General features: G+C 36.7%; 1 protein-coding gene across 9 annotated transcripts in view; it reads left to right on the forward strand.

Annotated features, from left to right (window-relative positions):
- The window catches only part of bcas3 (BCAS3 microtubule associated cell migration factor), a 256,386-nt gene that overhangs the window by 1,346 nt on the left and 230,642 nt on the right, over positions 1 to 24,398 (forward strand). For all 9 annotated transcript variants that reach the window (XR_010892170.1, XM_067365260.1, XM_067365262.1 and 6 more), the window contains exons 4-7: positions 76 to 151; positions 1,086 to 1,192; positions 7,955 to 8,036; positions 11,453 to 11,525. Coding sequence is in view for 8 of the 9 variants with exons in the window: in XM_067365260.1 (XP_067221361.1) it covers positions 76 to 151; positions 1,086 to 1,192; positions 7,955 to 8,036; positions 11,453 to 11,525 (338 nt within the window). In the remaining variant the exon portion in view is untranslated. The remainder of the gene's footprint in view (positions 1 to 75; positions 152 to 1,085; positions 1,193 to 7,954; positions 8,037 to 11,452; positions 11,526 to 24,398) is intronic.

Genomic DNA, 24,398 nt, shown 5'->3' on the forward strand with positions numbered 1-24,398 from the left:
TAGTAAGAATGATTTATTTAGAAAATATTTAGCCTTTTTTAATGCATATTTCTATCACCGTCTTTGAAATTTCAGGCGTACACTGGGACGCCTCCAAATGATGAAAAAGAAAAGATAGTTTGGGTCCGTTTTGAAAAAACAGACATCAATGGTAAGTTCATTTTGTCTTTGATTTAGATATTGTGGAAAATATATTTTGTTTGGTCATGTTAAACTGATGCATTCTGCATATAAACACATTGGGTCTTAGGCCCAAGTATTGTGATCCATTTTTATTTATTTTTAAGGCAAGCCACCAAAGTTTGATATTGTGTTTTTACCCAGTGGAAGAAACTTTTCAAATGTACACTACCACACTACATTGCTTTTTTAGAAAGAAGTCTCTTATGCTCACCAATTCTCCATTTATTTGATCAAATTACAGTAAATATTATGAAATATAATTCCAATTTAAAGTAATTGTTTTCTATATATTTTACAATAAATGTAATTAATCCCTGTGATGGCAAAGCTAATGAAAGCTGTGTTGTGCAAATCATGATACCCCCCCATTTATTTAAAATAGAAATCTTTTGTAACATTATAAATGTCTTTATTGTCACTTTTTTGCATCCTTGCTGAATAATAGTATTAATTTCTTATTTAACATGTCACGGAGGGGATGAGATGACTGTCAGAAGTTTAGACATCATTTTCCTCTCACAGATGATTCTGCTACAGCCAGTTTTCTTCCCGAGTTTATTTAGCCTGTTAACATCCCCAGCTTTAATCCCAGTGCCTTATTTTACCGCACTACAGCATAACATTGATAGAACAAGTGACACATCTTCCTTCACTGTATAGGACTGTATAGCCATGAGCATTGCTTTTACTTTTTCCTCTCATCAGAGGAATTAACGGTGGCAATCAGAAAGGTGATATATTTCACCAACTTTTGAATGATTATTTATGTAATCCATTGTTAGGATCATCTGTGTCTTGTTTGTTTATTGCTTTGTTTAACACTTATGCAAAAACTTTGTGGTTTACTTCGCTGTTTTCATGTCTGTCATGCTGACAATGAGTGTTTCTTGTCCTGTGTCCAGATGTGGCCCGCCTACCAGAGTTCCAAGAGATGCACGGCAGCGGCACTGACCCGCCTCTCTGCTTGATGATTGGCTATACTGATGGAATGCAGATTTGGAGCATATCAGTGAGTACATTTTAAACCGTCTCTCTGCCTGCATCCGAATATGCATACTTAACAACGTTAGGTTAAGTAGCATTATGTCCGAATTCACAGTATTGTTGGTCAAAAAGTACCAGGATGACCTACTGCCAGCAAGATTCTGAAATGCACATACAGTGGACACTTTACTATCCCATAGGCCAGTGGTTCCCAACCATGTTCCTGGAGGCCCCCCGACACTGCATATTTTGTATCTGTCCTTTGTCTGACACCCCCATTTCAGGTCTTGGAGTCTCTACTAATGAGCTGATGATCTGAATCAGGTGTGTTTGATTTAAAGGGGGTGTAATGCTATTTCATGCATTCTGACTTATTTACACTGTTAAAGAGTTGCATTCTCATGCTAAACATGGCCAAAGTTTCAAAACACAAGTTGGACGTATGACAGAGTATTTCTGTGCCAAATACACTACTTCCGGTTTCGGACTGGGTTTCGGAGAGTTTTTTTCGATTATGGCCTGTATGGCGTCAAAAGAGAGCGGAACAGTCTCATTTAAATAAAAATAACCGTTTTTACACCTCACAATGAATATCAGTCAATTTTATTACAGTTACCTTTCTTAAATATGACATCCTTGATGACGTATGCAGCCTTCAAATGCGACCTCCGGAGGACGCACCCTTGGCACTGACGGCAGGCATGCCTCCATGAGCTCGGCTTTTTTCAGAAAGACTTGGTACAGCGCAGCTATCTTTTATAAATATGATAAAACTAAAGACTTTTTGGAGATATGAAGGATGTAATATTACTTTATATGTACTCAAGATTAACATGAGATTGGTAGAAACTATGTGTGATACACCCCCTTTAAGGAGACATGGAAAACAAGCAGTGTTGGGGTGCTCCAGGAATGTGGTTGGGAACCCCTGCCATAGGCTACTAGAGAGGAGTCGTGAATGGCAGTGAAGTGATGCAACTGATAGTGTCGGTCACATGACGTATGTAGTAATGTAGTGTTTCAAACCTGTATGAATTTCTTTCTTCTGCTGAACACAAAAAAATATTGGTAACCAAACATTTCTAGGGGAACCATTGACTTCCATAGTATTTTTGTTTCCCATACTATAGAAGTCAATGGTGCCCCACAGCTGTTTGGTTACCAACATTCAAAATATCGTCCTTTGTGTTCAACAAAAGAAAGAAATTCATACAGGTTTGGTACAACAATTTATTGGGTGAATAAATTATCGTTTTCATTTTTGGGTGAACTATCCCTTTTAAGGGAATGTTCACACTGACAGTTTTTTGCACTGGCAAACCAACCAGAAATTTTCCAGTACTGACTTGTTTTCTACTTCCAAAATGAAGGACAAATTAAACAGTTTACACCAGATGTGAACTGCATTGGTGTAAACGGCATTATTTGTCCTTCATTTCCGAAGTGAATAGAGAAATTTACGAATCTTTATCCAATTTTGTATTCAAATATAATGTTAACTCAAATTTGACTCACAAAGGGCCTTAAGATTGATCTCTTTGACTTGCTTGATATTGCTGACTTGTTTAGTTTCTGTGCAATGCTATTACTCTTTTTCACCACTTGGTGCCGCCATAGACAAAGGTAAGGCTGTGTCCTAAAAGAAATAGAGACTTTATTATAGAAGTTGGGTTAATAATGTGAAGACCCGTGTTAAGTTCTGAATCAAATGTCAAATGTCAACATTTCGATATTAAAGGTTTCTCATATGGTAATAGACATCAAGATATCCATCAAGTGACGTGATTTCTTTTTCACCCCTGGCTCTTTTAGAAATGACATGACAGTTATTTTTGAAATTTTATGACTGTTATCATCTCAGGAAAGAGTAGCACTTCTTTGTCATGAATTTGGGTGCATTTGAGCATCATCACAGACATGAGCTCACTATTCTCTGCAAGAATTAACCTCGCACTTTTTGTGAAAGTGTTGAAAGCGTCACACTGTCTGACAGTGAGCTGCCTGCAAAGTGTTTGTGACAGTTGCTGAGGCGACACCTTCAGTAATGGCGTTGAAGGGAGGAGCAGGAGTGGCACTAACCGTGGTACATTTCTGCGTTCCTGTGCATTAGCATCTCGGTGGAGCGGAATCTTTGATCGAGGTGTTGCTGGCTTGCAGGAGATAGCAGGAAGATTAGATGGGGCTAATTGAAGTGGTGTTGTAGTAAAGGGATGACATGCGGGACATTGGAGGTGTCTGTTGTTATTAAAGCAGCCTGCTGCATTTCACTGTTTGAATGGATTTTGCCAGGTTTATGCCATAAGTAAAGGGGCATATGTGTAATTTTTAGATGTTTAAATACTTTCTTCTATCCCTGTTCGATGTGTGTTCAACAAGATTCATTTATTTTTTAATATAATGGCGTTAGTCGATATTAGGTATTTATTTGATCGTAAAATTTGATCTTTAAAATCACTTAATTAAAAAAAAAAAACTCTTTAAAATCACTAAATAATTTAATAACACTGTTAAACAATCTTTAGCAAATCTCAAAATGAATGTTTTTCATTCTGTACATGTTATGTCTGAATTAGTGCTGTCAAACAATTAATCGTGATTAATCACATCCAAAATAAGTTTATATATATATATATTTTTTTTATTTTTTTTTGTTTAATATATACATACATGTGTGTGTATTTATCTATACATAATAAATATACACAGGACGCACACATAATATGTAACCACAAACTTTTATTTTGGATGCGATTAATCGTTTGACAGCACTAGCCTAAATTCACCTGCAGCCTTTAATATGATTTATTTTAGTTTTTATTTAGCTTTATTTTGAATTAATTTAGAGAAAATATTAGAAATTATATACATTTTTAAAAGTTTTTTGCCATAACTTGAAATACAGTTATCTGCTTATTAGTATAGGCTCACATTTTATTATATAATTTTAATTATTAGACAATATTATGCCATTTAGATATTATTGTATTATCCAAATCCCACTTTTGCTTTAGTATTAGCTTGGCATGCACATTTTCTGTTTTTAATTATTAATTTTAAACCTTTAATTATACCAATTTTGTTTACATCTTAGTTGTTTTTTTATGTATAAAATGTATTTCGTTGATCAACTGCTCTCTACACTCTAAAAAATAGCTGTAAAAAAAAAATTACACAGTAAAATACTGTTTTCCATTGAAACAGTAATATACTGCAAAAACAGTGCATTCTGGATAATATTATTTGTAATTTCTGAGAAAGTAACCTATAGGTTACTTTCTTGAAAACAACAAATAATATTACCTAGAATTCATTGTTTTTACAGTATATTACTGTTTTTTTTAAGTGTATATATTGAATTGGATCTTGGAATATTGGATAGGATTTTTTAGGGTCTCTTTTTCTCAGATGAAATATTCCATTCCCTTCGCAGAAAAAAAAAAAGATAATTGTGTTGAACATTTTAAAGTCTGAAAACCAATCCAAAAGACTTGGGTTGTTGTAGTGTATTTTAGGAAGCAGATCAGAATAAGTTCATATTTATAATCTCTATCATATCAAGAGCCCAGCATGCTAGGAGACCATGACGTTGTTACATTCTTGCCTAATGTGGGGCATTGTCCTCTTGTCTGCTCTGCTTTCAGATGCTCTCTGCTTTCTAAGAATGCAAACAGAGCTGCCGTTTCTCTCAGCTCCAGATGCTGTTTATTCACTCTGATTTGCCGAATTCCATCACATTGAGTGGCTGGAGATGAACAAAACTCATTTTCTACACTGCATCCATGTAAATGAAATTAAAAACTGCAAGACGGAATGATAACCAAGAAGCCTCAATTTTGCATATTGCTGTGATAAATAGTAATGTAATAGCTGAGAGGTTGTTGATGGATGCCATCACTAAAGCCGTGTAAAGCGAGGATGAGCAGTCTGGTAATGCACAATGACAGTCGCATTAATGTAAACCTCACAATCCGCTAAATTCCATTATTCCTCTGCCCCATTTGCCAGCCGGTGGTTTTGTTTTGTGGTGGCCTGCGTGCATTACCTCTCTCTCTTGTTTTGTCCCCTTCTGTCTCTCTCTCTCTCTCTCACATCAAATGTGCTGTGCTGTAGATGCCATATTAATCTCCCACTTGGCAGCTCCAAAGTCTGCACCGAGCTCTTTTAATAAAAACATGACTGATCCTGCATTCAAAAAAGCTACTAATTGTGCAAAAGAGCGATCATCCTCTGTGGGCTTATCTGCTTGAGACACATGGATTATGTCCAGTAATGTGATAAAGGACGTTTCTGTAATTTAACGCACATAGAGACGCACATTCAGGGCTTAATTCTTAAAACAAAAAGCTTGAACAAAAGGCTGTAGGATTTCAAAATATTTCCGCCGTTGCGATGTGATATGCCACTCCCAGCTTTGATTTCACAGATCTGGATTTCCAGCAGCTTATTACAGTGTTGGAATGAGAATGACGTGATTAAGACTAATTTGATTTTTGTTTATATTGATATTAGAGTCCATCAAATGTAGGTGTTCCTTCTTGCTGAATATCAGCCTGGGCCAGTTAGTCACGGTCATGTCCTTGTTTTTTAGGGGGCGGGGGGCGCGTTGACGGAGTACATGGTAGCTTTAGTTTTGTGGTTCAGTTGTTGGCTCACCCTCCTTCCTTCATGAGAAGTTTGTTTCTGTCAGTTTTCCTTGATTTGTCCTACTCTGTGAACAAATCTTTCTTTGTTTGCCTCCCATTGTTCTTTGATTTCTCGCAACCACATTTTTGCCCCCAAATGGCATCTTCACAAAACCACACCATTGGCTAAGCCAGAGCTGGATGCTCAAACAATAGCACAGAGCCACAAGTCACTTTTCAGGGAAATCAACCTAGTGCCCTATTAGTGCCTTACCTTATAACTGGATATTCATATTAAAGGGATAGTTTACCCAAAAAAAAAAAAAAAAAAAAAAAAATATATATATATATAATATATTTGTCATTTATTCACCCTCATGAATTGTGAATAAATGCACTGTAGTGAGCTAATTGTGTTTTTTATTAAAAAAAAACATTGAAAAAATTTGTTTAATTACTTTTGTGTTACTTTTTCTCGCTTGTCTGGGCTTGCTTGCTTGTTTTTTAATAACAACAAAAAACTTTTATTTTTGGCAGATGTTAAAGGATTAGTTCACTTTCAAAAAAAAAAAAAAAAAAATCCTGATCATTTACTCACCCCCATGTCATCCAAGATGTTCATGTCTTTCTTACTTCAGTCGAAAAGAAATTAAGGTGTTTGATGAAAACATTCCAGGATTATTCTCCTTATAGTGGACTTCAGTGGCCTCCAAACGGTTGAAGGTCAAAATTACAGTTTCAGTGCAGCTTCAAATGGTTTTAAACAATACCAGACGAGGAATAAGGGTCTTATCTAGGGAAACGATCGGCCATTTTCGAAAAAATGTAAATGTATATGCTTTATATAAACAAATTATCGCTTTCCAAGTGCTTCTGCCTAGAACGCATTTTCGTATTCTTCTTCAAAAAACTTACGCTGTATGTCCTACACTTTCCCTATTCTACTTACGGAAAAAATGGAACTGGCACGGCGTTCGTTCCGTAAGTAGAATAGGGAAGGCGTAGGACATACAGCGTAAGCTTTTTTAAGAATACGAAAGTGTGGTTTTGGCGGAAGCATTTGGAAGGAGTTTGTGAATTGAATGTCAGTATTTCCCACCTCTGCTTCTCCAAGAAGAGCTACATCAAAGTTTGAATATCAACTTAAATTTCCGTCTGTTCTTGATACAATCTGTTACTTCATGACTTCAGAAGGCATGGAATGAGTCATATTTAACACTTTTATGAAATGTCAGTGGAGCTTTTTTTGTCATTTTGGAGCTTGACAGCCCCAGTGCTCATTCACATTCATTAATAATAATAATAATTCCTTACATTTATATAGCAGTTTTCTGGGCACTCAAAGCACTTTACATATAATATTTACATCATATATGGAAGATAATAGCCTCAAAATTCTTAATTTCAACTTTAGTGTTCCACTGAAAAAACAATGTCATACAGGGTTTGGAACAATATGAGGATGATAAAGTGATTCACCTATGATTTTCATATTTGGGTGAACTGTTCCGTTAAACCGGGGTAGGATCATTAAACTATGAAAAACATACTTAAGCTTTGAAAACAGTACAAGTGTCATTTAAGAACATGTTTGTCAATGATAGTATTGAGTGTTGTGGCTTTCATCCGTTGTCCGTTCATATCCGAAGGCCAGATAACATTACACGGCAGTGTTTTTCTTGCTTTGGTTTGTCCACAGATGCCTGATGTTTATCTTCTAGTTGTTGGATGACTCATTATCAAACCACATCACAGCCGCTGCAGACCAAACAGAGCATTGTGTGATTTACAGTCAAGTACTTTTATGTCTGTTAATGTTCCAGAGGGATGCCACAGTATTTAGGGTATTCGTCATGGGTGTTTCTCAGTCAGACACTCTGTGTCAACGCTTTCGAATGGAATGTGTTTGCTTGTATACAAATAAAAGATAAAATGTTGGAGCCCCGTCTACTCGAAAGTATAATTTTATGGATCAGTTTTTGTCTTTGGCCTGATAACCTTTGTGATGTGGCTCTGCTACAAACCCATACGCACGTTCAGAGTTTATGAATCACCACATTCACACATCCACTGTCCTCTTTTCTGTGTGTTTGAACTGAGTTTCTCTCTCTAACATCACTGTCCATGGTCTTTTAAGTTTCCCTGTTTGTGTCTTCTCTCTGCAGCTGAACGGGGAGGCGCAGGAGCTGTTCTCGGTGCGACACGGACCTGTGCGAACTGCTAGGATCCTGCCTGCCCCACATATCAGTCAGTATCAGACACTCCACTGCCTCTGCCTCTCTCCTTCTACAGAGCCACTCAGAGCTACATACATGCATTACTTTTATCATATAGTGTTAAAATGCATGAATAAAATGCATGAATAAATGTGTTCTTTAAAATAAATTCTTTTTGGGGCCCACTTTATAGTGTAGGACTCTAATTCTGAAATAGGTTTGATACTCCACCCAGATTTTGTCCTTGAAATCAAACAATTACATTTATTAATGCTTCATAAGCCCAGCAATATGCAAACTATTAACTTGACACATGTTTTTAAAGAAATTAATACTTTTATTCAACAAGGATGCATTAAATTGATGCACTTTAACATTCAAAAGATTTATCCTTCTTCTTTTTTACTTATTATTTTCTATTTAAATGCATCAAAAATACAGAGGTGTATCACAGTTTCCACAAAACTATTATGCAACACAACTATTTTTAACATTGATAATAAGAAATGTTTCTTGAGCAGCAAGTCAGCAAATTAGAATGATTTCTGAAGGATCTAGAGTAATGATGCTGATAATTCAGTTTTACCATCATATTTTAAAATATATTGAAATAGAAATAGTTATTTTAAATTGTATTAATTTTTAATTTCAGTTATAATATTACTGTTTTGACTATATTTTTGATCAATTAACTGCAGCTTTGGTGATCATAAGGGGACCTCTTTGAAAAACACTAAAACAATCTTACAGACACCAAACTTTTGAACTGTAACGTAGACTGAATTTCATTTTTTTTATGTAGTGTTTTTTTCTCCCTTATAAAAGTTGGTAAGCCATTAAATTTCAACATCCTAAGTATGCATAAAACAAAAATTAAATTAAATTAAAAAATGATCATTATCATTTGCATTTAGCACTGTTTTTTTTATTACTGCTTTCCAGAATAGATCTACAACCCATCTTGGGGTCATGAAGCTCCTGAATCTTTTCATTACTGCATGTAAAACTGCTGCTTTGAAATATTATTACAAATTCTACATTCCAGTGACATCTTAATTTTCAGCTTGTCAGGAACGTCCACCAAAACGTCCACCACCAAATTGAAATATGCGTTGACAGGGCGTGATCTCCCGCTACGCTTAGACTTATTTCACATGTCATGTATGTCACTTAAATAGCACGTCATGTTTGCCACTGTTATTTGTCTAGAAATTTGCAGAAAGTAAAATCAGTTTTCGTCAGTTACATGCTTTTTCGAATCAAGTTAGACCGAGATGTGGCAATTTATAAAGTTCTATGTCTCTCTTCCTTACTGGCTTTTCCATATATCATGTTTAAATTAAAGACTACCTTCTGTTTCTTAATAGTGCAGAGCATTTGCCAGAGCCCCGCTGTTTTCCCATCATAATATTAAAATCAGTCCTTCACGATTATGTTGGCGTGCTGTCAGCTGGCTGCCTGGACTCTTACCGCTGCTCTGGCAGAGAGGAACTGCAGACTTCTGAGATTTTCCTTCTCTTTCATCATGGCTCACTCATTGGCCATCACATGCCTGCGTTCATTCCATTTGTTAAAGGACGAAAATGAATACTCTGACAAAAGAATGCACGCTACATCTTACTAAACTAAAATACGTGCAACCTGATTAGGTGTGATTTAAATATTGATGTTTTGTCAAACTGTCCCTTTCAACATTTTTCTTCCTGTTTTGTGATTTTGCATACTTTCTGTGAAACTGGATATTAGCATATCTAAAATTCTGAAATTAGTCAAAAAAAATTTTGTTTTGTTTATGCCTTGCTAAATAAGTGTCATGGGCACAATCAAATGTAAAAACAAAAGGAATAGGAAATGCACTGAGCCATATTGTAGTGTGACATTCATGTGCCGAATTTGCGTTCTGTTCTTTCGGCAGATTTAAACAATGCACAATAAAGGCATTGAACGCCGGCTGGATTTGGATAAAAGAGAATTGTCATAATAAGAAGCAGCAGACGGCCAACACATGAGGAGAGCGCTTCTCAGCTAAATCAAATGAATTGTACAAGTGGGGAAACTGATTGCGATCTGTTTGGCGCAAACAGTGTCATACTGTAGTGGGATTAAAAAAGAGTAATTGTTTTAGCTGGGTGGGCGGATTTGGAAAGTCCTGAAAATAGGTGTCAATTTTAATAAGGGAAGGTCTTTCCCAGAATAAAGGAGGAAGTTCTGCTTTCTCTAAAGAGGCAAACTGACTTTTTTCCGCATCCGTTCTGTTTTTGACTTCTGCTGCTGTTTTTGTAATGATTCATTTCCAGGTGATGGCTATAGACAATCATATCCACAGCTGACCAAAAAATCTGCCATTGCTTCCTCTCCGTTTAAATTTACCCCACTGTTGAATGCATCTTTGTAAATTCCCTCCTATTTACTGAAATGCAGGAAATTTGTTATGTCTTCCAGAAAACAATCCCCTCAATAATTCTCAGCATGAATTGAAAGCAGGCATTGGAAAATACAAATGAAAACCACTTGTTTCAAAGTCCAGCCGTTTTCGAGGTGCACAGCTACAGGCAGAGAGGAGCACGGCTTGGTTTTCTGCCCCTTAATTGTTCTTTCAAATAGAAGGCAGCTGTTGTCTTTTAGAGGCCCGTTGTATTTGCAGTATGATTGGATATCGTGACCAGTCGCAATGTCTGATGACAGAGAAGTGAAGATGGAGGAGAGGCCCTTTAAAGTGTTAAGGTTTGAGAATGACACATTCGCTCTCACACGCCATGCCACAGGGACCATACTTTTCTGGAGCTGATTAGTGTCATGGCATGGCTACACAAATTACAGCTCCACAAAGGCTAACATCTTCTTCTCTCCGGACATGAATGGAAATCAAGAGAATTAGATAAATATGGGATCTGTAAACTTACTGCGACATGTTTTCTCCACCCAAAATATGCCTACCGGCCTTTTGCCATTCTGTAATTCCTCCGAAGCCTTGAAATGAAAGCCAGTCAGACAGAAGACTCCTCCTAAAGCTTTGAAGGCTTTCTCCATTAGAGAAATGGTTTGCGTTCAACACATTGCGCTGAGTGGCATTTCTGTTCTCTGTCTCCATTTAATGTCTTGCATGCTGGTATTTTAATTTCATTGATCTTAAAGTCTCTGTGAGGAAGATGGCATTATTTTTTTTGGTGGTGAGAGTGTGTGAATATCAAAGCTGACAGGAAAGTGGTGCCCGCGTTGTTTTTTATTTTATTTTTGAGGACATTTTCAAGGCATAATTTTGATTACACATCACTTGTAATGCAATCAGCACGCTTCCTGTTGAGGTAGTTTTTGGTTAAAGATTGAGTTTGGTGGGTGGGTGGCTTTGGCAGAGAGACAACGGGCCTCATATGCGTGTGGCTAATGAATGTCCCTCTTTATGTGGGTCAGTGGTTAATTTTCCCCTTTCTGTCCCTCCGGCTGCAGGTTCCCTCAACACTGACAGCTTCGCTGAGAAACGGCCCCTCCTCGGCGTGTGCAAGAGCACGGGCTCTTCGGGGTGAGTGCACAGCGATGATGTCACTTCCACTGTCAGCTCGGCCTAGTGTTTTGCATGGAGCTTTCATATTCGCAGGTCACTCCTGCTTGTTTTTCAGCTACACACAAGCTGGGATTGATACCACAATAATAGAAGGATTTTATCAAAAACAGAGTTTTCTTTTTTATAATTTTTCATCATTGACTGATGATAATAATAGGAAAGGTTACTAAAAAGCACCAACATTAGAATGATTTCTGAAGGATCATGTGACACTGAAGACTAAAGTAATGGCTACTGAAAATTCAGCTTTGTCACTGCACAGACGTCACAGTTCGGTGCATACAGTTTGGCAACGAAACGAGTCAGTCACAGGTGATTTGCGCTACAATCCAGAAGGGGGCATGTGCATTAATACAACTTTATTTGCTAACAGCCAAAACAGGAAAAAGCGCAGAAGAAGAAGAACAGATGATCTATGCATAGATAATTTTACGTGTAATCTTTCAACCGGTGTTTCAACTGCGGAAAGACGCCAATAAAACAGCTTTAGAATAATATCTCATGTAGCGTTATATTTATCTCAGGAAAGTCATTTAGTGTCCACAGCATGTTAGTTCACTAGAGAAATTAACTCTAGAGCGGAGCATTTTGCTGAATATATCCACTATATTAGCTTATATATTCATTATATTTACTTTACATGATAGTAATGTCTTAATATGTTTTTATAAATTTGTCATGAAAATAACAAGTTATGAATGTAACTGTGTAAATGATTATATTTCAAAAATGAATTGGAGTAGAAAAATACTAAAAAAAAGCTAATGCAAAACGTACCTAAATTTTAAATTTTAGTTTTTTAAATTTGAGTGTTGATTATTATATCTAAAAATAAATAGCAACTGAATTTAATAGTTTGGGCTCTGTTGTTAATTTTAACCTTTAATATTATTGTAATGTGCAAGAAAGGGCTTCCTATATAGTTTACAGCATTAGCTGAGATAGATTTTTTTTGTCCTTAGGAAAATGTTAATTAGAATTGAAAAGACAGAGACACAATTTATTCAATAAACCACTGTTCAATGAAAAGAAGAAAAAATAAGCAATTTTATGTTTAGTTTTCTCCGCCCTGTTGTACCGAACCTGTACCAAACTGTGACTTCAACACCGAGGTACGTACCGAACCACCATGTATGTGTACCATTACACCCCTATGTATTTGTGTGTAATAAATATATATATATATATATATATAGCAACCAAGCAATGTTTTCATGGAATAATATGGACATTTATAATACAATGAACAAAACAAAACCTTGTTTTTTTTTTTTTTTTTTTTTTTTTTTAGAAAGAGTAAATTTTATGTGCTTATGTAAATCTGATATTGGTGGCTTAGGTTGGATGGTTTGGATCAGCCCACTCACCCACCTATTGATAGCACACTCCGTATTGAACATAAGAGTATAATAATAAGAATAAACCCAGTCATGTTCTCATGGAGTAATATGGACATTTATAATACAATGGAAAAAACACTATGATTTTTTTCTTTCTTTCTTTTTTTGGTAAATTCTGATACTGGCTTAACAAGGATCCAGAAGGTAAGAGATGAGCTCTTTCATCATGGTCCTTGTTTCTTTCACCAAGTAAACAGAACTACATTTAACCGATAAAGAGGAGCATTTAAGAATGAAATAGCAACCAAGCAATGTTTTCTTTGAGTAATATGGACATTTACAATAAAATGAAACCATTTCATAAAATGAAACTTTTTTTTATTTATTTTTTTTATTTTTTAGAAAGAGTAAAGAAAGAGAGTGGCTTAGGTTGGAAGGTTTGGATCAGCCCACTCACCCACCTATTTGTAACACACTCAGTTTTGCACATAAGAGTATAATAAGAAGAAGAATAAACCCAGTCATGTTCTCATGGAGTAATATGGACCTTTATAATACAATGAAAAAAACAAAACAATATGATTTATTTATTTATTTATTTTTTTTGGTAAATTCTGAGACTGGCTTAGAGTTTCATACTAATACATGCAAGTGTGTTCAATATATGGACAAAGTTTTCGGGCCGAACAACTTTCGTACTCTAAGTTAAACGCCACGCCAGCAGGAAGTCAGCTATTAAGGGTTGTTTGAAAAAATGCATGCTCTGGAATTTGATATACTCCTCCTAGACGATTAATCCGATCGCCACCGAACTCGGTCAGCATGAAGTCAAGACATTATTGATGATTAAAAATTGCCAGTGAATATATATATATATATATATATATATTTATTTATTTCACAATATTACTATTTTTACTGTATTTTTGATATGTTATGTCTCTGATTCGGTGCACAGGCCTGAATAATTGATAAATTGTTGTCGGTTATTTTCATTACCAAATATTATTATTGTTTTCAGTTAGCTCTTGCAAACATTGCATTTATTTATCATTGTGAAGGTTTCAGCTGTAAAAAAATGTTCAAAGTTTAGAATATTATTTTAGACTTTCGTCAACCTTGTTTTTTATTGTTCATTTGAGAAAGGCCAGTTGAGGTTATATGCAGGTCAAGGGCATTTAAGATCTTTGGATTTTTCCCCAAGTGATGTTTTATGGATATAATAGGCTTGCATCCATCTCCTGCTGTGTGCGACACAAGTGGAGACATGTAAAACTCTTCATGAGGTGAAGCCCATGTGCTAATGGAATGTTCCGTCGTTGTCCGGTTTATGGCTTTTTCCCGTTTTAAAGCGTGGTAGAGTCTAAGCCACATCCCTCAGTGTGTGCAACATTTAGATATTATGAGCTACAGATCCTAAGTGCATTTGAAAACCTGTAATTTGTTATACATAATAACCTGCAGCAAAGGTCTGATGGGGCCAGGGAGTAGTCTGGAGAGAGACGGCCAAACCCTGCAGACTAACTGACCGACCCAGTCAGCTCCAGAGGGCCAGATCTGCAACCATGGACTCCTAACAACAGAGTCAGACTGTGATCTGTGAGAAATATGCCCCCTTAGGGAGTGAGAGGGAGCAGGGCGCATCATTTATTGGCTCCTCTCCTTCCCTCAGCTACGTCTGCCACCTCTTAAAACGAACTCCTCCGCTGCTGCTGCAAATCTTAACTCAATATTTCCTCCCGAGGAAATAGAATAAGGAAGTCTGTCTTCAGCACACTTTGATGAAGACCACCATCCCAGCCGTTCCAAGACTAGAGCTTTGCTCTGCCGACACTTATGCAGCCAAACGCGCCGTGTCCGCCTCGACATGGAGACAGGCTCTGACGGTTTGGCTTTGTACTCCAGCAACGTTTGGTCTAATGCTGAAAACATGCCTCGTGTTGAAAACCATAACCCTCTCCCTCCGGGTGAATGGTGTTGCCGCTGCTACGTTCCAGTAGAAGTGTTTGGTAAATAGCCTAGCTCTGTGTTTTTCTTTTTTTGAAAGGCTGCACTGTGCTCGGTTCTTTCCCCTTTACTGAAATAGTTCATAAACTTACCAAAGTCCTCACACGATTTTTAGTATATAATCATTTTGAAATAACAGCTTTTGTCAACCACCAGTGTGGATGCTGTCTTGACACTCAAATGGAAAACAGATTGCAGTCTTGGCCGATACAGCACTGCTGGTTTAGAAGTTGGTTCACTCAGCTTTAGGCTTAGATTACAAGATTTGCAAATTAAAGGAAAACCAGAAAGAGGAAAAAGCATGTGTGCTAAATCCTTCATTGCAGAACTCCAGCCAGACACATTCAACATAATTTTATCAATGGAGGGGATTATGTCTTAAGTCCAAACAACGTATGGATCTGGTGAATTTCCTGACAGTAAAGTACACATGCCGCCCTTCGTGCTGTTCTACAGTGCCGGTAGGGTTTGCAAATTAGCAAAGAATGTATGTGCTATTCAATCCACCGTTGGACCCTACTTGTATCTGGAAAGGATTTGATTTTCCACAGTACTTTTGTTTTCTTTTTCTTTTAATTAGGTCTACAGGTATTACAGTGACCAGGTTGAGCCTCTCTTGTTCTCTCTCATACCAAATACATTTTGTAATATCATATCTATTTAAAACCAACAAACAAAAATAAATATGTAAATTGATTTCAGTATGAATTTGGCAATAGTAATATTAATACATAGAATTACATATTATTTGCTACTTGTTAGTTGGTTGCGGAATATTCTCATTAAAGAGAGTGTGTGCATGTAATTGTGTGTGTGTTTGTGTGTCATAGACTGTAAAAAAAAAGATGGACGACGCACATTTACTCTCTTCCATTGTAGTAAGTGAAGCCGCCAGTGTGCCAATATGGCCCTGACATCTTGAGTCTGAAGTCTGCGCATAAGGAACCTGTGCAGTAGTGAGCGTGAAGTGGAGCCGCGATATCAAGGTCCCGCCCACACTCCCGCAGAATCGGTTAATACTATAGAACAATTCATTATGTCGGTGTGAAATAAGCAGTTCTGGAAATGAAGAAATTAATGTTAAAGCTCCAATCTCCTCCCAAAGATCCAGAAAAAAGCTTCAGTGACTACTTCGCTCAGAGAGTCTGTCAATCTCAGTTGTTAATCATGACATCAAAACCCGTTTTTATAGCATCAAATAACTAATTAAAAACAAACTTATTTGAAGAACAAACACTTTAACTAACATCAGCGTGATAAAATCTGCCTAAAATGACAGGAACCATTTTTAGGAAAAATATTTGATGTGTAATTTGATTGTTTAGTTTGTCTCATGTCCAATTACATTACATGGAGAGGGTGGGGTTTATGACCTATACTGCATCCAGCCACCTAGGGGGCGATTGAAGCACTTTGGCTTCACTTTTAAGGACTCCTGTGGCACACTTGGTGTGTGTGTATATATAGCGTTTAGGAGTATGCTAGATGGAATGTAGCCATAAAACTTTTAATTCATGGATCTGAGATCTAATCACATTAAAACTGAGTAGAAAATGGAAATTAAAGAAGAAAAAATTTAATAATTGAAGTAAAGAAAAAAAGTAAATGAATAAAATAAGTAAAGTAAAGAAAGAAATTAAACGAAAAAGAAAAGGTTAACTCAAATGATGCCATTTACTTGCAGAACATTTGGTATAACCTCAGTAGCAGAACCTAAGGAATGAAAATGGGTCTTTAAGATGGATTTAAAAGCATGCCATTTAACCATTTGTGGCCTCTGCAGCGAGTATGTTTGGAAGGGGTAAAAAGTTCACCCTCTCAAGAGGCCTGCTTTTGTTCTCTGGATTGTGGAGAAATTAAGTCGTTTGGGCAGGCAGAAAACAGTGCCCTCTCTTCCTTCCCCTCAAATTTCCAGATCTCCATGGAGAGGATGCGGATGTTTTTTTTTTTTTGCAATCCTCTAATGCAATCCTCTGTCATTGTGGAGATTACAGCTGGATTGCTGTCAGGGACTACAGCACGTGGAGGTTCGGAAGAAGGTCCAGTCCTCACAGGCGTAGAGCCATGACTTTTGACTCCACGGCGGCCACACGGAGCCTGACTCCGGGATGGTGGCAGAGATCCAGTGACTCTCCCACTGTATGGCTCTGAAGAGCAGAGCATCAGCCCACTGTATTATCAATGAGATCTCTTTTTCCTTTTTCTATACCGTTGGCCCAAATTGTCCTCCCCAAAACTGTATCCATGCAAAGTCCTGCTGGCACCCACTGCCTACTTATTAATTACACAATGGCTTTGAGGAGCAGAAAGCCAGTGTTGTCCACTGACTATTTTTAAAGCGACTTAGCTAAAGCCTACTGTGCTATTAAGCTGTGCTTTTCATTGCATTTTTATTGAGATGTGAGAAATCCCTCTTAAGTGTATTAAATGATAAATCTCTGTGCGTTTGTATTAGACACAGGATTAAGGGAGGATTGGGAAGTGATGCTTTTAGAGCCCATGAGCCTGTTACTCTCTTGCCATCACACCTGGAACTGTTAGATCTCTTAGCTCAATGGGTGCGACCTTGCAGAGATAAGTGGAGGTAAATAGGAGAGATTCATCTGTCATCTGGTGGTGGTAGTGCAAAAACATTGCACATTTTACTGTCTCTCACAACAAAAAATTTAAAGGGACGGTTTACCCAAAAATTGTTGTAATCGTCGCCATTTAATCTTTATAAATTAGATGGTCATTTATTGTGTGTCTAAAATTAGTTGTTGAGCTCTTTTTGCATTTTTATTTTGTGTGTACACTACACACCCAGAGTGTTGATAAAATGTAACATTTCTTCTCTCTCATGCTTCTGGCTCAGTTGCCTATTTTCTTTTTTTTTTTCTGCTTGCCCACACACAAGATATGAATGACTGTTTGTCTCCCTCCTCTGCCATTGCATTTGATGCATGGGTCTGCTTTAAAACCAGTGTTTACTTTTGGTTTCTTATGTGGACATTAAAAAAGATTAGAAGAAATAAAACCTCTTTATGGTGATGAATCATCAGAGATGTCTAATTCTTTATTTGGAAGCACAGGGAGTGAAACGCAATGTTAAAAGTTTATCACTCCGGCTCACACATATTCTTTTCCCCTTCCGACATTTGTCCTGTTTTACCATATCTGTCTTTTGCGTCATGTTTCAGTGTAATTTGAGGTAGGCGTTATGGTCTGTTGATAGGTCTGACAGACACAATCCTCACTCTTATAGTCATGTTAAAGATGAATATGTTTCCTTCCCGTGATTGATCCTCCACCCTTCAAGTTATTTGGAAAGTTCAGGCCAGGTGCATTGTTGGGTCTCAGATCATCCATGTGTGCTTTTTCATGCTGACTGGATGGCCACATAATTCAAGCTCTCTGAGGATGGGAATATTGCATGGCTTTGAAGTTTTCCCTGTTTGTCAAGGGCACTTGTCTCAGATCGGTTTTCCATGAGCATACTTCTCCTTATCTTTCCGATTAATTGCAGAGGAGGCGCACGGGCGTGTAACATCATCCTTTTCATGATTGTGCAAATTTAGGAGTATTGAGCCTATTACATTTCTTAAGCAAAAAAAAAAAAAAAAAAAATCTTTTTTTATATAGATGTGAATTTGTTTTATTTTTTTAAAAATCAATATTTTATGTTTTAATTTAGTTAATTATTAATTTAATCTACCACATTTTGGCTAAGTTTTTGTATAGCACTTAGAACTTCTGTGGTTTTTAAATGTTTAATAATGGTTAAATGTTTAATGGATTTACTTGAACATAGTACCAAAAAGGTACAAAGGTATATTACCATATATTTGTTTCAGTGTATTTTCTTTCATCATTTCTTAGATATTTCAGATGCTACATCCCAATTAATTTTTTATTTTAACATTTAAAAACTTTATAGTTTAATAGGTAGATAATAGGTTGTTCTTTTGATTCCAACCAATGATTTACAATTTGACCTTAACTATAAGGACATTTGAGGTTAGAAAAGCTGTTCTCATACCTGAACTGTCCACCTCGCCATCCCTGTTTTCCTTCCCAGCATCTGTTCTTTTTTTTTTTTTCTAGTAATTAAATGCTGTAAACACCAGTACAAGAGCACCAGTGCCCCTGCAACAGGCTCCTCATTTCAATGTGTTTCCAATATGTATGCGAATCTGTGGAGAGCCCAGTGAAAGGGGAGGAAATGTATTTCTGGCAGTGCTGCAGACATGGAGCTGCGGTTGAACTTTTTACCCTAATTACTTTCCCGCTAATGCCCACGGCGTGCTGGAATCAAAGGGCCCCCTCAGGCCCCAAGAAGCCTGTGATGTGGCCAGCGTTTGTTGTGTGTTGAAGCTCGGCTTGAGAAAGACAGGGGCAGAGAGAGAGAGAGGGCGCAAAATTGTGACAGATTTTTTTTTTCTTCTCAAAAATGTCTCAGTTACCACCCACCTCACTTGTTGCCTACAAAAATAGAGTAATTGTTTTCATCTGTGTTTTTACATTGCCGTACTTGGAAATAGCTGTTATAAATCAATACGAGGTTGGCTCGAGGGACTTATCACGGTCCAGAGATCAGAGTTGCGATTTGTCTGTTTCTTCATTTCCCTCAAACACCTTTTGAAAAGGAATGTCTCACACTTTAAGCATCTGTTTTCCATGTTTCTCAAATGATAACAAAAAGCCTAAGAGGATAATAAAAGACCTTCATATCTTCCCTTATCTCAGAAGAGACGTTACACAGGGTGGGTTTATCGCAGTTTAGGCGATTAAACTTTTGAACAGACTTAAACGTTGTCCACTTTTAACAGATTTATTTTATTTTTATTAATGGCAGGTTTATTGTGTTTAGTTAGTGAATGAAGCTCCTCATTATGTTTTGTGGTGTGTTTCTCAGAAGGTCGCCTGGTATTTTATTTGGTAAGGCAGTATTTGTTTTGCATTTCCAGAGCATGTAATTGTCTGTTCGTATTCGGAAAGCTTGTAAAGTAGCTGAATCCAAAATGCGATGACGTCGTCCTATAAATGGATTTACTCTCTAGCACTGATCTGCGTTTCCAGACTTCCTATTTTATATTTCTTTCCCCTTGTCAGTTTCCGTTCAGGTTCGTGAAATGATTAAAACCTTACAATGTTAAAAGCACCAAAATGGTTATCTTACAGGGTTCAGAGTCATGCTAAAATACGGACATCAAAACTTTTACGAGATTATAAAAGCGATGAGTTGGCTAGCTCGTCACATAGTGGCGTAATGTGCGTAATTACCATTGTAAACATATGTGTTGCTAAATTTAAGCCTGACCTTAACTGTAAAAATTGTTAATGTTCCACTCGAGAGTGACTTTTCCCATTTGGTTACCACGAGGGAGGCTGAGACCAGAAAAAGGCCTTTTTATTGTCTTACCATGCTGAAGGGAGATGGATTTTGCAGGTATGACTCTTGGGAAGTTTTGTGAGATTGTACCCAGCTATTAGACGCGCAGTTGAGATTGTGGATATTCATGTTTGAAGTATTGTGAAGTTATGTCACGCCGAATAAAGAAGTTTGAATTTAGCAGATGTGAACTTGTGAGTGCAGGTCACCCCCACTTCCAGTATGTAAAATAACATTCTGGACGAATTTAAAAAAACAAAAATACTGACTTCTTTCTAGATTTCTGTAGTGCTCATATTTTTTTAAACGCTCAGTGACAAATTAAGTAGTGCGTTTCAGTGAGAAATAACCTGATTTTGAACAGGAAAAAGGCTCTTTATCCTTAAAAATGATGATAACACAATAACTTTTATGACCTTATGTTAATCAGATTTAGTATATGTATTAACTTGGCCTTTGCTAAAGAAATGGCCTGGATGAAAGTGACATATATAAAGTCGGATGACTGAAGCCATGGGACAGGTCATAATATCTGTGCTCAATATCACCTAAAAGTGTGCTACACTGAAACGCTGATATGATTTTATAACGATAATTGAAATTTACTGACGCTTTCAAATCGAAGTCTCGATTCTCAGTGAGAGGAAATTGTATTATGTTGAGCGTGCACTGCGTCCATTAGAAGCGGGCCATTAGTTACAATGCAAAAAGGCAAACAATTGAAGTGGCCAATTTGATGATTCTTTTTTCAAGGCTATCATTGTCCCGTTAATCAATCTGGGAGCATATCATTTGTGTCACATTGGCTCTAAAACGCTTTAAATTGGATTGATCTGACCCAGATTATATTGAAATCAATGAATAGTGGCTCTAAGACAAGTTTAGGAAGTTAAATGCCCCTATTAATCTCGGTGTCTGAATCCAGAGGGGGTTTTAGCCATGATGATCATTTCTTTGTAGATAGCTGTGTCTCTCTTGCTGAGACTTCAAGCGTCCACAGCTATAAAGGACATCAGAGGAGAATAAAAATGCAGACTAATAGCTTTTGCAGGTTTCTACAGTCCGTTTGACACACTTAAGCTACGTTCACACAGCAGACAAGGCAGTGTTAATCCCCCAAAAATGGAATGATATTAATGAATTAAAATGCATGATATTTAATGTGTATATACACTCACCTGCCACTTTAGGTACACCTTGCTAGTACCAGGTTAGACCCCCTTTCGCCTTCAGAACTGCCTTAATTCTTCATGGCATAGATTCAACAGGGTGCTTGAAACATTCCTCAGAGACTTTGGTCTATATTGACAGGACAGCATCACACAGTTGCTGCATATTTGTGGGCTGCACATCCATGATGCAAATCTCCTGTTCCACCACATCCCGAAGGTGTTCTATTAGATTTGAGTGTAGAAACTTATTGACGTGTTCAAGAAATCGGTCTGAGATAATTTGAGCTTTGTGACATGGCGTGTTATCCTGCTGGAAGTAGCCGTCAGAAGATGTGGTCATAAAGGGACATAAAGCAACAATACTCAGGTAGGCTGTGGCATTTGAACTATGCTCAGTTAATACTAAGGGCCTCAAAGTGTGCCAAGAAAATATCCCCCACACCATTAAACCACCGCCACTAGCCTGAACTTCTGATACAAGGCAGGATGGATTCATTCTTTTATGTTGTTAATGTCAAATTCTGACCTTACTATCTGAATGTTGCCGCAGAATTCGAGACTCATTAGACCAGGCAACGTTTTTTCAATCTACTGTTGTCTACCTAATAAAATGGCCACCATATTCTATTTTATAGATTTTTTTTTTTTTTTAACATAATATTTTATAATATATAATTTATAAATGGATATTATTTGTAATATAAAATGTATTATAAATATATAATAGTTATTGTTATTCTTGTTATATTATATTTTATTTTTTATTCTTGTTATATTATATTTTATCATATTTATTAGATTTTATTGTTTAAATATATATTGTATATTGATTATTATTTACCGGTAAATGTTTTTTTTTTTTTTTAATAATTTAAAATGTACACATCTTAATTGTTAATTCAAAGAGAAATTACATTACATTATTCCTTAAAATTAAATTTTTTTCAAAAAATTGTGAAACCAACATGAAAAGAAAAAGAACATTTCTGAGAACTTGGCGCATGTTTTTTTTTTTTTTTTTTTTTTTTTTTTAACTCAAGCACTGATTGGAAAGAATACATATTATATATGTCTCCTTTTTTTTTCTCTCAGTAGACTGTCTAGTCGCTGACCTGTGTTTGTATTTGTCATGTGGCTCTGAGACAGGGTTGTTACTGGCAGCTGGCCGATGTAGAGATGCAGCTCTGGGCATGCGTTCATGTTTGTGGTGGGTTCTGCTGCTTACTGGATTGTGTCTTTGACATGCATACTGTAATCCAGCCCTGGGTAAGCCTACAAACTCAATCTCCCACAGTGGGCTCAGACCAACAACAGATCAGTTTTGCCACGCAACTCTACGTTTTGGCCAATCCAGACCTCCAAATGGCCACAGCATGACTTTAGACTTGCGGGATGATTCCATCAGTCACTAAAGGATCTGAGACACTGAGTCTCAGCTGCAGGCTTGACCTTCCAGACATTTATAATGGGATGTCTATCACACATTCAGTGAGCCTCCTGCTTCAAGACATTATCATGCTCTCTTAAAAACATTATGCACAATCTGTCCACCCTGACCTCAAGCCAGAGCGCTGAGGAGAAGTGGCTCAAATGGCAGCTGTTTGGGAACACGCTCAAAGTACAGGGATACACTGGATTTGCAATCGCCACGGCTTCACTCAGAGATCACTCACTGCCTGTGAAAGTAATGACAAATTAAAAACCTCCCTGGCTCTTCATCACTCAGAATCAGAACTCAAAAGTATAGGATGTTGAGACGCACCACAGCTTTTTTCATTTATGGTTTAAGTACTTCCATGTTCCACAATTTGTGGTTTGATGTCTTGACTGCTTTGTAAAAACTGATATGTGCATGTTTGGAAAAAAAAGAGTTGTTTCCCCGACATGCTGTCCATGCCGTTTTATCCAGTGTTTGCATGCTTGTAAATTATGAATGAGGAGTAAAATTACATCTTCCAACATTAAAAAAAGGTAAACAAAAAATAAGGCGAATTACAAAATTTCAAAAGCACTGTAATTCACCTTATTCTTTGTTTACCCTAATATTATATATATATTATCAGCAATTAACTAACAATGGTTCTTTGATTAGCAACAGTGATTGTGAAACAGTGATTGCTTACTAGTCTATTTTTGCTCTGCTGCACACGCTGAATTAAAGTGACTGCACATTGCTCGCATAAAAATAAACATGAATTGACATGAAAATGTAGTAAATGCACCATAAATGCATATAATTAAACTCTAATGTGTTTCACAGTCAACATATGTCTTTTTGCCCAGGGTAAAGCAAGGAAAACTTGATTTCAACAAGGCGACATAATGATTGCACTCGTCGAGGAGCTCTTTATGACCCGCAGGATTTCTTATTTAAATATTTAAATGCAAAAGAAAAGGCATTTTTAAGTTTTTAAGTTTTAATTTAAAATTTTTTTTTTTTTTTTTTTTTTTTTTTTTTTTTTTTTTTTTGGCGTAAGAAAAGTGTTTAAATATTTTGCCATTTGCTTGTGCAACTTAATGTATTCTTCAATGCATTATATTTATATATTGTTTAAATTTAGTGTTTAAACATGAATACGTCTATGAAAGACTGTATAACTGTGTACAAAGATTTTTGCAATGCTGACAAATTATTTTCAGTAACAACTTTTGGATTTGAAATAAAAATGAATAAATGTTGCGTTTGTGGTATATTTTAAGACTTTGTAACAAGAAAAACTGCTCCAACTCTTAAAAATGCAATATGAGCAGTTGTTTTGTGTCAAAGATTTGACTATATTGTCTATTAAAGCCGGAACGTTGTATTGGCCAAGCAGAATCTAGGACCGGATCTGTTAAACTATCTGTTTTATAATGGCCTTCTTGACATCAGGACATCAGAACATCAGTCAATAGGCCAAACCCTGTCAAACCCTTGTTTTCACAGGAGCTGTGTTACATT

Source organism: Chanodichthys erythropterus, chromosome 17 (genome assembly GCF_024489055.1).
Source record: "Chanodichthys erythropterus isolate Z2021 chromosome 17, ASM2448905v1, whole genome shotgun sequence".
Lineage (NCBI taxonomy): Eukaryota > Metazoa > Chordata > Actinopteri > Cypriniformes > Xenocyprididae > Chanodichthys > Chanodichthys erythropterus.